The following is an 11833-nucleotide window of genomic DNA, read 5'->3' on the forward strand; positions in this document are numbered from 1 at the left end:
AACATCTACTTCATTGTAGCAGAAAATTATGCTGAAGCTGTGGTTAAATGAAGTTAGCAGCTTTTAGTGTAAATAAGTATAAATGGTATTTTATGAACAAAAAAATTTCAAATTCAGCATCCATACCAAGCAAAGATAAATTTGTGGCTCACAGCAATAAAGCAGACCCCAAATTGTCTAACAGAGAAAAAAATCAGAGGACATTAATGGAAAAAATGTAAACTTATTTTCTAACATGAATTAGATAAGAAAATATTTTTGAGAACTAATTTTGTGAGTTGTAAAAATATTGCCTCTAGTTCTTGACAATATGCGTATCTATTAACTATATCTTGCCTATATTATCCAGTATGCTTTTATTATCAAAGAAAATAATTATATGGCACATATCAATGTCCCAATGGATATTTCCTCTTGATATTTTGTGCTGTTGCATGTTAATATGAAATTAGATTATATTACATTTGCAAATTTTTGGTGATAAAAAATTAGCTCTATGAAATAAAAATACAGTGTTATTTCTTCAGTACTCTTTGCATTCTATGTTTCTCCAACAATAGATGTTTCAAAAGATAATTTCTGTAATTCACCTAATTATTCAGCTTTGCTTTAGGGCACACTCATCAACACCATCTCTCAAGAGAGACAGTTTATTTCTGCTTTGCTGGAAGAATCCCTTGTGTCTGTTTCAAGGAGCAGGTAAAAACATAAAATGGAAACGCTTCTTCTGGAAAGAATATTTAGAGAAATCATTTTCTAACAATGGTGTAAAAAGTAGAATTTATAATTATTAGCCATCTTTATTTCCCAAGAGTTACTGGAAGCCAAAGGGGAAAATATGTTATTTCTTGAAATTTATAATATTCATGGTAAGGACTTTGTAAATTCTTGGAATTTTAGTAAACAAGAGATACCAGGTACTGGCTGTTAGTGTTACAACTAAGAATTTCAGGTGATGTTCTATCTCAACAATTTCTACTCATAGGTCACATAGCTCTCCATCTCCCAAGGATGTTGATTCTTGATTCTCACTCACGCTTTGTGTCTTTTCTTCCTTTACCAATGAAGAATTTCATCTAGGGAGCAAACCTAATATACAGTTTTATTGCGTCTAAGATGTAAGTATTGTCTCAAATATCTTGACAAAGTGGCTGCCTTCTTCCCTTTTTTTCCTTTCTTCATTTTGTTCCATTCTTCCCTTCTCTCTTCCCAATCCTTCTCCTTCCCCATCCTTCTTGAGGGTCTTAGCTACATTCAAAGATAGGATAACTTCTGGCTCTGAATTCCTGTTCTGTTTGTCAGCTTCCCTTTTCTGTTTTACAACCTTTAGATTTACTGTTAAATCATAAGTTGCAGCCAGAGACATTTCTACTCAATATAAACAAGCAAGCAAGCAAGCAAGCAAGCAAGCAAGCAAGCAAGCAAGCAAACAAGCAAACAAGACTTTTTGCTTTGAGACTTTTATAAGTAGTGTGTACTTACCTTGGGGTTCTCATTGAGAAAATTGCTGTTCATTGGGACCTAAAAATTTCTCAACTTTCTTAAACTACAAATTTTAGAATGTATTACTTTGGAGGGTTTGGCTTTTAGTAGTTTCTAACACCTGATCATATCACCTATCAGATGTCTACTTCAGAAATTATCTTTGAATTCATTCCATAGTGTGTTCCTGTTGCTGTATATAGCTCCATTATCTCCCCAAATTTCAGCTACACATGGTATAAGTCTGTTATGTATGAAAATCACAAAATGTAGATATAGGAGAGAAATGTGAACAGTGGTTCAAAACAAGGTATCAAACACAGACAGTTGGTTGCTATTCAGCTAAGACCACTTGGCATTACACAATTGCAAGTCTATGTTCTGTAGTTATGTTCTATAGTTCTATTATTTGTTTTTCCATTTTCTAGTTATTTTGTGCCTGAAGTTCCTTATTTGACTGCTAAAATCTTTTCTATATAGTGAAAATAATAAACACTGTAAGTGTTTTTGAAATTTGGAGATTTCAGAGTTTGTTTCGTAAGGGTTATACAAATGTTGATTTTTAATGGTCCTGACTCCTTTGTTAAATTACTAATTCTTCAGACAGAATAGTTTTAAACATTTTTTTAACATTGACAAATAAGATTTAAATGTTTGATTTACAAAAGGAATGTATTCCTTTGTTTAGATAGTTTTTAGAATAAGATTATATTTTTCATTTGTAAGTATTTTATCTATTTTTCAAATATTTCTGCTCGTGTACTACAGCAAAGACCTGCCATGGCATTGTTTTCATCTACTAATGTATTTAGTAAAATTATCAAGTGATTACCTTGATGCTAAATATCTATAGACTCAAGTCAGTCACCAGATGTGTAATTGCTTTGTGGCAGGTAATGTTCACTTTTAAAACAGCATAATTTGGTGAATGATTTAATGTTTCAGTTTGTATATTGTTACAATTATTGTATGGTATAATGAAACGAAGATGTTTAACTACCTGGATATTTTATACTCATCCTGAATCTCTAATTCATTTTACAATTACAGACATGGAATAACATAGGAAGAAATGAAAAATCGAACATCTGTGACTGAGTTTATTCTTTTGGGATTAACAAATGACCCAAAGCTAAACATTTTGATTTTTATATTTTTATTTCTCACTTATATTTTGAGCATTACTGGAAATCTGACCATTATTACCCTCACTCTGATAGATTCACACCTCAAGACGCCCATGTACTTCTTCCTTCGAAATTTCTCTTTCCTAGAAATCTCATTTACCACAGTTTCCATTCCTCGGTTCCTTGTGAGCATTGTAACAGGGGATATGACCATATCCTTTAACTCTTGCATGGCTCAGGAGTTCTTCTTCATACTCCTGGGTGCAACTGAATTTTTCCTTCTGACTGCTATGTCCTATGACCGCTATGTGGCTATCTGTAAGCCCTTGCACTACACCACAATAATGAGCAGCAGGGTCTGCATGCAGCTCATAGTTAGCTCTTGGCTGGCTGGATTTCTCATCATCTTTCCACCTGTGATGATGGGTCTTCAACTGGATTTCTGTGACTCCAACATTGTTGACCATTTCACTTGTGACTCCTCCCCATTGCTGCTCATCTCTTGCACAGACACAGCCTTCCTTGAACTCTTTGCATTCTTCCTAGCAGTATTTACTCTGATTGTAACCTTATCATTAGTGATTCTGTCCTATTCATTCATCCTTAGGACAATTCTAAGAATCCCCTCTGCTGAGCAAAGGAAAAAGGCCTTTTCTACTTGTTCCTCACACATGATTGTTGTGTCCATTTCCTATGGAAGCTGTATATTCATGTATGTTAAAACTTCAGCAAAGGAAGGAGTGTCTTTGACTAAGGGTATAGCAGTGCTCAACACCTCTGTTGCCCCAATGCTGAATCCTTTTATTTACACTCTTAGAAACAAACAAGTAAAAGAATCCTTTAAGACTTTGATCAAGAAATGTACTTCAAATAAAATTTAATGATAAATTCATTGCTTCATTATTTTTAAAAAGGAGCATTATATGCGATGTGTATTTACGTTATTGTATTTCCCATCTACTGTTGTGTTCAATTTAACTAAATGTTTTTTTGTACTTTTCCATGTCAGCTTTACTTAATACAGTTACCATTTTAAAATTTAGACACACCTTAAAATTTTCTGAGTGTGACTGATTTGATGTCACCAAAAAATGAGAATGACAGTTTAAAAGAATGAATTTATTTTCAAAGAATTTATCCATTGAGTAACAAGCAAAAGCTAATCAAAGAGCGACAAGCAACTCTGAAAAATTATTTCCTACTGTATAGGCACTTTTAAATTGAAATCTTCAATGAGCCAATGTCCCCAACCTCTGTTGTGAGGCTACTTTTTGCTTTATTTTCTAAGGTCTAGTCATAGTAAATAGTGGCCTGTGCAGTGCAATGCATAGATGTTATGTCTTTGTTGTGTGTTCTGTCATTTATTATCATAATGCATGGTACTTAATGGATTTTAGTGTCAATTTCTAAAAGTTGCTTTAAAAATTACTGTGTTATTTCCATCAGGCTCCTAAACCCTGACCATTAAGCATATTGAATAGTTTTTGTTGATTTGGTAATGCCAAACTTTGAGCTCACCTAAAATTTCCTTGGAAAGATGCTCTAGGTATTCATTTTCTGATAGTGAAAAGTAATATTTGTTCTAGGTCCCAGGGAGTTTTCAAAATTCCTGTCATACTCATATTAACTTAAGTTGTGTTCTAATATTTCTATTTTTTAGTCTTTTTAAGACATTGACTTTTTATATACTTTGGAGAATGTGGGGCTGAGAATGTTTGCTGTATAAACTGATATGCACCATTCCAAGAAAGGTTGTTAGGAGTGTGTGTGTCAAAACCAACCTGCTCAGTCTGTACAATATTACTTGTATATCTACATTTTCAAGGCAAACTACAGAAAATTTACCTTAAAGGCTATGTTAATAATTAACAAGTGAAAATAAGTAGAAATCTCTCCAGACAAATTTATTGAGAAATGTATTCAATGTCAATGGAAGGGAAACGAGATCAGAGACATGCAACTATTTTCATAATAAAAACTTAGCTGCTTTTTCCTCATTGGCTTTTTTTCTAGATCTTTTAAAACATTAGATTCTAGAGTTTAGAATATTGATTCAGTCCTAAGCATAGTGGCATTAAACTTTTATCCCAGCTCCCATGCATCAGAGTCAGGTAGATCTCTGTCAGTTGGAGACCAGACTGATTTATCTACACAGTGATTTCCAGGACAGCCAGGACTATATACTAGAGCAATTCCATCTTACAAAACAGTCAGACAGACAAACAAAAAACAAAAATATCAAAACATTAAACAAAAATCCTAGGTTCTATCAATTTTTCTAGATTAATGGTTCCTTCAGTTTGGCAACTGATCCTTGAGTCTGCTGATTTGGTATTATACTGTTTATCACAAGTAAAGTACTTAGTGGATGCCATGTTCTCCAAGTAAACATTTTCTTAGAGCTTTAGTTGAATTTACTTTCTTTTGGATTTGTCTTAATTAAAAAAATAAAAAAGCTGGCACCCAGAAAATGAAAAGCAGCATATAGTGGCAGAGATAAAGGAGAAAGAATTCTTACATATTTCATGGGAATGTAAATTAGTTCTGCTCCTATAAAATTAAATGGACATTCAAAAACCCCGTGGAATTTGAGGTAGTATAGGATTCAGAGTGACTGGCACACACATAAAGGTCACTTTTAAAGTGAATGCAGCTAAAACAGACCACTGTATCTTGACAGGCTTATGCTTTAAACCAGCCTGAATGTTAATACAGGGAAAGAGTAATAAAAGAGCCAAGTTTCAATGCCCTACTCTGTCGATCTGGAAGATTTCAATGTTGGAGAGAAAAAAAAAAGACTCTTCTAATCCCTTTTGGCTTGGGGGTGGGGATTGTTTGAGTTTAATTTTTATTGTCTTATTGTTTTAGTATGACTGTCACTTCATTTTCCTGATGATTTTAGATTTTAAAAAAATTCCTTTACTTACCACCTTCTAGTTTTATTTACATAGCTCATATCCTATAAGAGGGTTTTTCCTTTCCTTATATTCTTTTTCCGATCTTTTCCCCCTAGCCCCTTCTTTTTTTTTTTTTCCTTATGTAAGTAACATTTTTTTTTCTTTTTTTTTTTAATGCTTTTTTATAGCATGTTTTACAAGGGGAGGGGGTAAGAAGGGCAAAGTGGTGGAAAAGTACAAAATCTTCTTGGCTTGTGCCTTGAAACATGTCATGGTCTATAAGGTACTCTGCCTTGAATTATGATCTACCTGCTGTTCTAAAGAAGATATGGTACACTGCTTGAGTTATGGTCTCCCTGCTATTCTTAAGAAGATATGGTACACTGCTTTGAGTCTATCTGCAGTTGCTAAGCAGGATCTTGCAGTTGCCAAGCTTCAGAGGACATTGTGCAGGTGGGGAAAGGTAGGGGGTGAGGGTAAGGGCGAGGGTCCTGGCTTCTGGCATCTCCCCCTTCTCTGTTTAGTTAGAGAAGGCATCTTATGATCAATCCCAACTATGTGAATTTTGAATTTGGATGTCTAATTATGGGGGGTCTTAGACAAGTTCACAACCCCAAAACACTGATGTGAGACGAGTCACATCGATGGTCAAAGGCTTTAGGCTGTCGACGATGGGCAACGTCAAGGGACTCCTATGTGGGTGAAAGGAGGGTGAGAGCCCTGTCTTAGGCCATGTAGGCTGCACCCACTCCCAGCACCACGCACTCCTTTTCGGCTGCATTGGGTGGGCCCCTGGGAAGTGGACCTACAATAATCCCGTCATTGGGCTAACTCACAGCCATCCTAGTCCCTTTGTGAATGTTCAAGTTACCAACCATTTGTCAGTTTGGGGTGTAATATTGTCATAAAGGAAGGCTCCCCAATGTTAGCGGCCATATCAAGGGCGGCCTTGGTTTAGGAAAAAAGCCAATTTTTGTTGTGGTGATCAAGAGGCCAAGCTCTCTAGCGAGAGAAGCGAGGACAAAGCCAGGCATACCAGGAACCCTTCTGGAGGGTGTGGAAGTCTAGCGGTCGACCGTAGGGGGAGGCAGGGGAGCTGGCAGCTGTGTCAGTCTCCTGAGGAGTCACTTCTGGATCCTCTTCAATTTTTGGCTGATGGTAATGAACTTCAACCGTCTTCTTGATGGCAGCATCAACCTGGTTCCGTGGATGGCAGGTCGCCGGCAACGATCTCTGTCTCACTCAATCTTGATGTCGTGCACACATCCTCTCAATGAGGGTCCGTCCAGAGGGGTCCATGCCTCGAGCCCCATATCTGGGTGCACTTGACCCGACCGGCAGGTCCTAGTTATTCGTGGGGGCGAGGAGGACTGCAACCTGCTATTCTTCAGAAGATATGGTACACTGCTTGAGTTATGGTATCCCTGCTATTCTTCAGATGATATGGTACACTGCTTTGAGTCTATCTGCAGTTGCCAAGCAGGATCTTGCAGTTGCCAAGCTTCAGGGAACCTTGTGCAGGTGGGAAAAGGTAGGGGGTGAGGGTAAGGGCGAGGATCCTGGCTTCTGGCCCATCTGGATTAGAACTTCTAATAGCAGGCATCACGGGTGATTCATTTTTACCTGGAAAGAAAAAAGAAGGGGATTCTCAGGGAGATTTCTCTTCCCTGGATGTAAATTGTTATTCATCGTATTTATGGTTGGGCCTGGCTTTGTGAGAGTATCTATTTTTTTCATTAATATTTGTGGTAGCCGGTTAGCTGTGCCTTCTGTGGTATTGGACAGGCATAGCAGTCCTCGGCTCCATAAGGGAACTGGGTCTGGGGCATTCCCTTTACAGGTATGAGGGTCCTTCCCCATATCTGTGGTAAAGTTTTGTTGGTCTTGGTGGTGCCCGAGGTCACCAATATGGTCAGCAAGAGATTTGCCATGAGCTTTCAGCTTTAGAGAGAGAAAAGTGAACAAGGCATGATGGAGAGTATTTCAGGGGGGCTCCTTCTGAGGGGGTACCGTTCCCCCTCTTTTGTTTTTAAAGCCAATTTTTCAGAGTTCTTGTAAAATCAGGGCAGAAGCGCCAACAGTTGCTCCTTCTACACTCAGAGAGTCATGAAGACCTTATTTAAGGATATATAAATCTATATTAATAATCTTTTGTCAAAGGACTTTTATAGCACCACTGACAATTAATCAGACTATATGATATATCGATTGGAAATAGCTTTTTCTACTTTTTGTGAGATTACCTCTCTTCTGTCAATTAACTGTTGAGGGAGTTAGGGTTTACCTCTCTCTTGAGAATATTGAACAGAGATTTAAGTTCTTTTGTGGAGAGCTTAAAATAGGATCTTAGCCAATTTGCAACTCCTAGAAACTTTTGAAATTAATTTAAGATAAGTAAACTCCCTTTTTTTAAAAAAATCCTTTATCTGTGTGGGTTTTTTATTGGATATTATACGTATTTACCTTTCAATGTTATCTCCATTCTCATTCTCCCTCAAGATCCCTTATCCCATACCCACTCCTCCTAATTTTTGTGATGGTGTGCTCACTCCAAACATCCTCCCACTCCCATCTCCCTGCTCTCAAATTCCCACACAGTAGGGGATCCAAACTTTCGGGGACCTTGGCCCTCCACTTTCACTGAAGTCTAACAAGGTCACCCTCAATTCCCTATACAGGTTCGTGAGTCCCTCCCTTTGTGCTCTCTGGTTTAGACTTTGGGAGTTCTGGTTGAAACTTTTGATACTCCTTCTAGAAAGGACCAACGCATTCATACTTTGGTCTTCCTTCTTCTATGTGAGTTTTATGTGGTCTATATGTAGATTCTTAGACATTGTGAGCTTTTGGTCTAATATCCACTTATCAGTGAGTGCATACCAAGTATGTTCTTTTGAGATTGGGTCATCTCACTCAAGATGATATTTTCCAACTCCATCCATTTGCCTAGGAATTTTGTGAACTGATTGTTCTTAATAGCTGAGTAGTACTCCATTGTATAAATGTACCACATTTTCTGCATCCATTCTTCTGTCGAAGGGCATCTGGGTTCTTTCCAACTTCTGGCTATTGTAAATAAGGCTGCTATGAACATGGTGGAGCATGTGTCCCTGTTGTATGGTGAAACTTCTTTTGGGTATATGCCCAGGAGTGGTATAGCTGGGTCTCCAGGTAACACTATGTTCAATTTTCTGAGATACCGCCAGACTGCCTTCCATAGTGGTTGTACCAGTTTACAATCCCACCAACAGTGGAGGAGTGTTCCTCTTTCTCCACATCCTCGCCAACATGTGCTGTCACCTGTGTTTTTGATCTTAGCCATTCTGATTGGTGTGAGGTGGAATCTCAGTGTTGTTTTCATTTGCATTTCCCTGATGACTAGTGATCCTGAACACTTCTTTAGGTGCTTCTCAACCATTCGAACTTCCTCAGTTGAGAATTCTTTGTTCAGCTCTGTGCTCCATTTTTTAATAGGGTTCTTTGATTGTCTAGAGTCTAATTTCTTCAGTTCTTTGTATACCTTGGATATTAGCCCTTTATCAGATGGAGGGTTGGTGAAGATCTTTTCCCAATCTGTTGGTTGCCGCTCTGTCCTATTGACTGTGTCCTTTGCTTTACAGAAGCTTTGCAGCTTTATGAGGTCCCATTTGTCAATTTTTGGTCTTAGAGCACTGGCCATTGGTGTTCTGTTCAGGAACTTTTTCCCTGTTCCTATGTATTCCAGGCTTTTTCCCAGTTTCTCTTCTATTAGTTTCAGTGTCGCTGGTTTTAGGTGGAGGTCCTTAATCCACTTGGAATTGAGCTTTGTACAAGGAGATAAGTATGGATCAATTTGCTTTTTTCTACATGCTGACAACCAGTTGGACCAGCACCATTTGTTGAAAATGCTATCTTTTTTCCATTCGATGGTTTTAGCCCCTTTGTCAAAGATCAAGTGACCATAGGTATGGGGGTTCATTTCTGGGTCTTCTATTCTATTCCACTGATCCTCCTGCCTGTCTCTGTTCCAATACCATGCAGTTTTTATCACTATTGCTTTGTAGTACAGCTTGAAGTCAGGGATGGTGATTCCTCCAGAAGTTCTTTTATTGCTGAGAGTAGTTTTCGCAATCCTGGGTTTTTTGTTATTCCAAATAAATTTTAAGATTGCTCTTTCTATCTCTGAGAAGAATTGAGTGGGAATTTTGATGGGGATTGCATTAAATCTGTAGATGGCTTTTGGCAAAATAGCCATTTGTACTATATTACTCCTTCCAATCCATGAGCATGGGAAATCTTTCCATCTTCTGAGATCTGCTTCGATTTCTTTCTTCAGGGGAATGAAGTTCTTGTCATACAGGTCTTTTACTTGCTTGGTTAGGTTCACGCCAAGGTATTTTATATTATCTGTGACTATTTTGAAGGGTGTCATTTCCATAATTTCTTTCTCAGCCAGTTTATCTTTTGAGTAGAGGAAGGCTACTGATTTGCTTGAGTTAATTTTATATCCAGCCACTTTGCTAAAGTTGTTTGTCAGGTTTAGGAGTTCTCTGGTGGAAGTTTTGGGGTCACTTAAGTACACTATCATATCATCTGCAAATAGTGAGATTTTGACTTCTTCCTTTCCAATTTGTATCCCTTTGACCTCCTTGTGTTGCCTAATTGCTCTGGCTAGGACTTCCAATACTATATTAAATAAGTAGGGGGAGAGTGGGCAGCCTTGCCTAGTCCCTGATCTTAGTGGGATTGCTTCAAGTTTCTCTCCATTTAGTTTAATGCTGGCTACTGGTTTGCTGTATATTGCTTTCACTATGTTTAGGTATGGACCTTGAATTCCTGACCTTTCCAAGACTTTTATCATGAAGGGGTGTTGAATTTTGTCAAATGCTTTCTCAGCATCTAGTGAGATGATCATGTGGTTTTTTTCTTTGAGTTTGTTTATATAATGGATTACATTGATGGATTTCCGAATATTGAACCAACCCTGCATTCCTGGGATGAAGCCAACTTGATCGTGATGGATAATTGTTTTGATGTGTTCTTGGATTCGGTTCACTAGAATTTTATTGAGTAATTTTGCATCAATGTTCATAAGAGAGATCGGCCTGAAGTTCTCTTTCTTTGTTGGGTCTTTGTGTGGTTTAGGTATGAGTGTAATTGTGGCTTCAAAGAATGAGTTGGGTAATGTCCCTTCTGTTTCTATTTTGTGGAATAGTTTGAAAAGAATTGGAATTAGGTCTTCCTTGAAGGTCTGATAGAATTCTGCACTAAAACCGTCTGGTCCCGGGCTTTTCTTTGTAGGGAGACTTTTAATGGCTGCTTCTATTTCTTTGGGGGTTATGGGACTGTTTAGATGGTTTATCTGGTCCTGATTTAACATTGGTAACTGGTATTTGTCTAGGAAATTGTCCATTTCATCCAAATTTTCCAATTTTGTTGAATATAGGCTTTTGTAGTAGGATCTGATGATTTTTTTAATTTCCTCAGTTTCTGTTGTTATGTCCCCCTTTTGAGTTCTGATTTTATTAATTTGGATACTGTCTCTCTGCCCTCTGATTAGTCTAGCTAAGGGTTTATCTATCTTGTTGATTTTCTCAAAGAACCAGCTCCTAGTTTTATTGATTCTTTGGATAGTTCTTTTTGTTTCTATTTGGTTGATTTCAGCCCTGAGTTTGATTATTTCCTGCCGTCTACTCCTCTTGGGTGTATTAGCTTCTTTTTGTTCTATGTCTTTCAGGTGCTCTGTCAAGCTGTTAGTGTATGCTCCCTCCAGTTTCTTCTTGTAGGCACTAAGAGCTATGAATTTTCCTCTTAGCACTGCTTTCATTGTATCCCATAGATTTTGGTATGATGTGTCATCATTTTCATTAAATTCTAAAACGTTTTTAATTTCTTTCTTTATTTCTTCCCTTACCTGATTATCAAGGAGTAGAGTGTTGTTCAGTTTCCATGTGAATGTGGGCTTTCCATTCTCTTTGTCATTTTTGAAGACCAGCCTTAGACCATGGTGATCTGATAGGATGCAGGGAATTATTTCAATTTTCTTATATCTGTTGAGGCCTGTCTTGTGCCCAATTATATGGTCTATTTTGGAGAAGGTACCATGAGGTGCTGAGAAAAAGGTATATTCTTTTGCTTTAGGGTGAAATGTTCTATAGATATCTGTTAAGTCCATTTGGTTCATAACTTCTGTTAGTTTTACTGTATCTCTATTTAGTTTCTGTTTCCATGATTTATCCATTGCTGAGAGTGGGGTGTTGAAGTCTCCCACTATTATTATGTGAGGTGCAATGTGTGTTTTGAGCTTTAGTAAGGTTTCTTTTATGAAAGTCGATGCTCTTGTATTTGGTG

General features: G+C 37.6%; 1 protein-coding gene across 1 annotated transcript; it reads left to right on the forward strand.

Moving 5' to 3' along the window:
* Window positions 1-2554: 2554 nt before the first annotated feature.
* Window positions 2555-3490, forward strand: LOC114636326 (olfactory receptor 6C76-like). Its single transcript, XM_028784469.1, has one exon. The coding sequence runs from the start codon at window positions 2555-2557 to the stop codon at window positions 3488-3490; it is 936 nt and encodes a 311-aa protein (XP_028640302.1).
* The last annotated feature ends 8343 nt before the right edge of the window (window positions 3491-11833 follow it).

The sequence above is a fragment of the Grammomys surdaster genome, unplaced genomic scaffold (assembly GCF_004785775.1).
Source record: "Grammomys surdaster isolate TR1022 unplaced genomic scaffold, NIH_TR_1.0 123550, whole genome shotgun sequence".
Lineage (NCBI taxonomy): Eukaryota > Metazoa > Chordata > Mammalia > Rodentia > Muridae > Grammomys > Grammomys surdaster.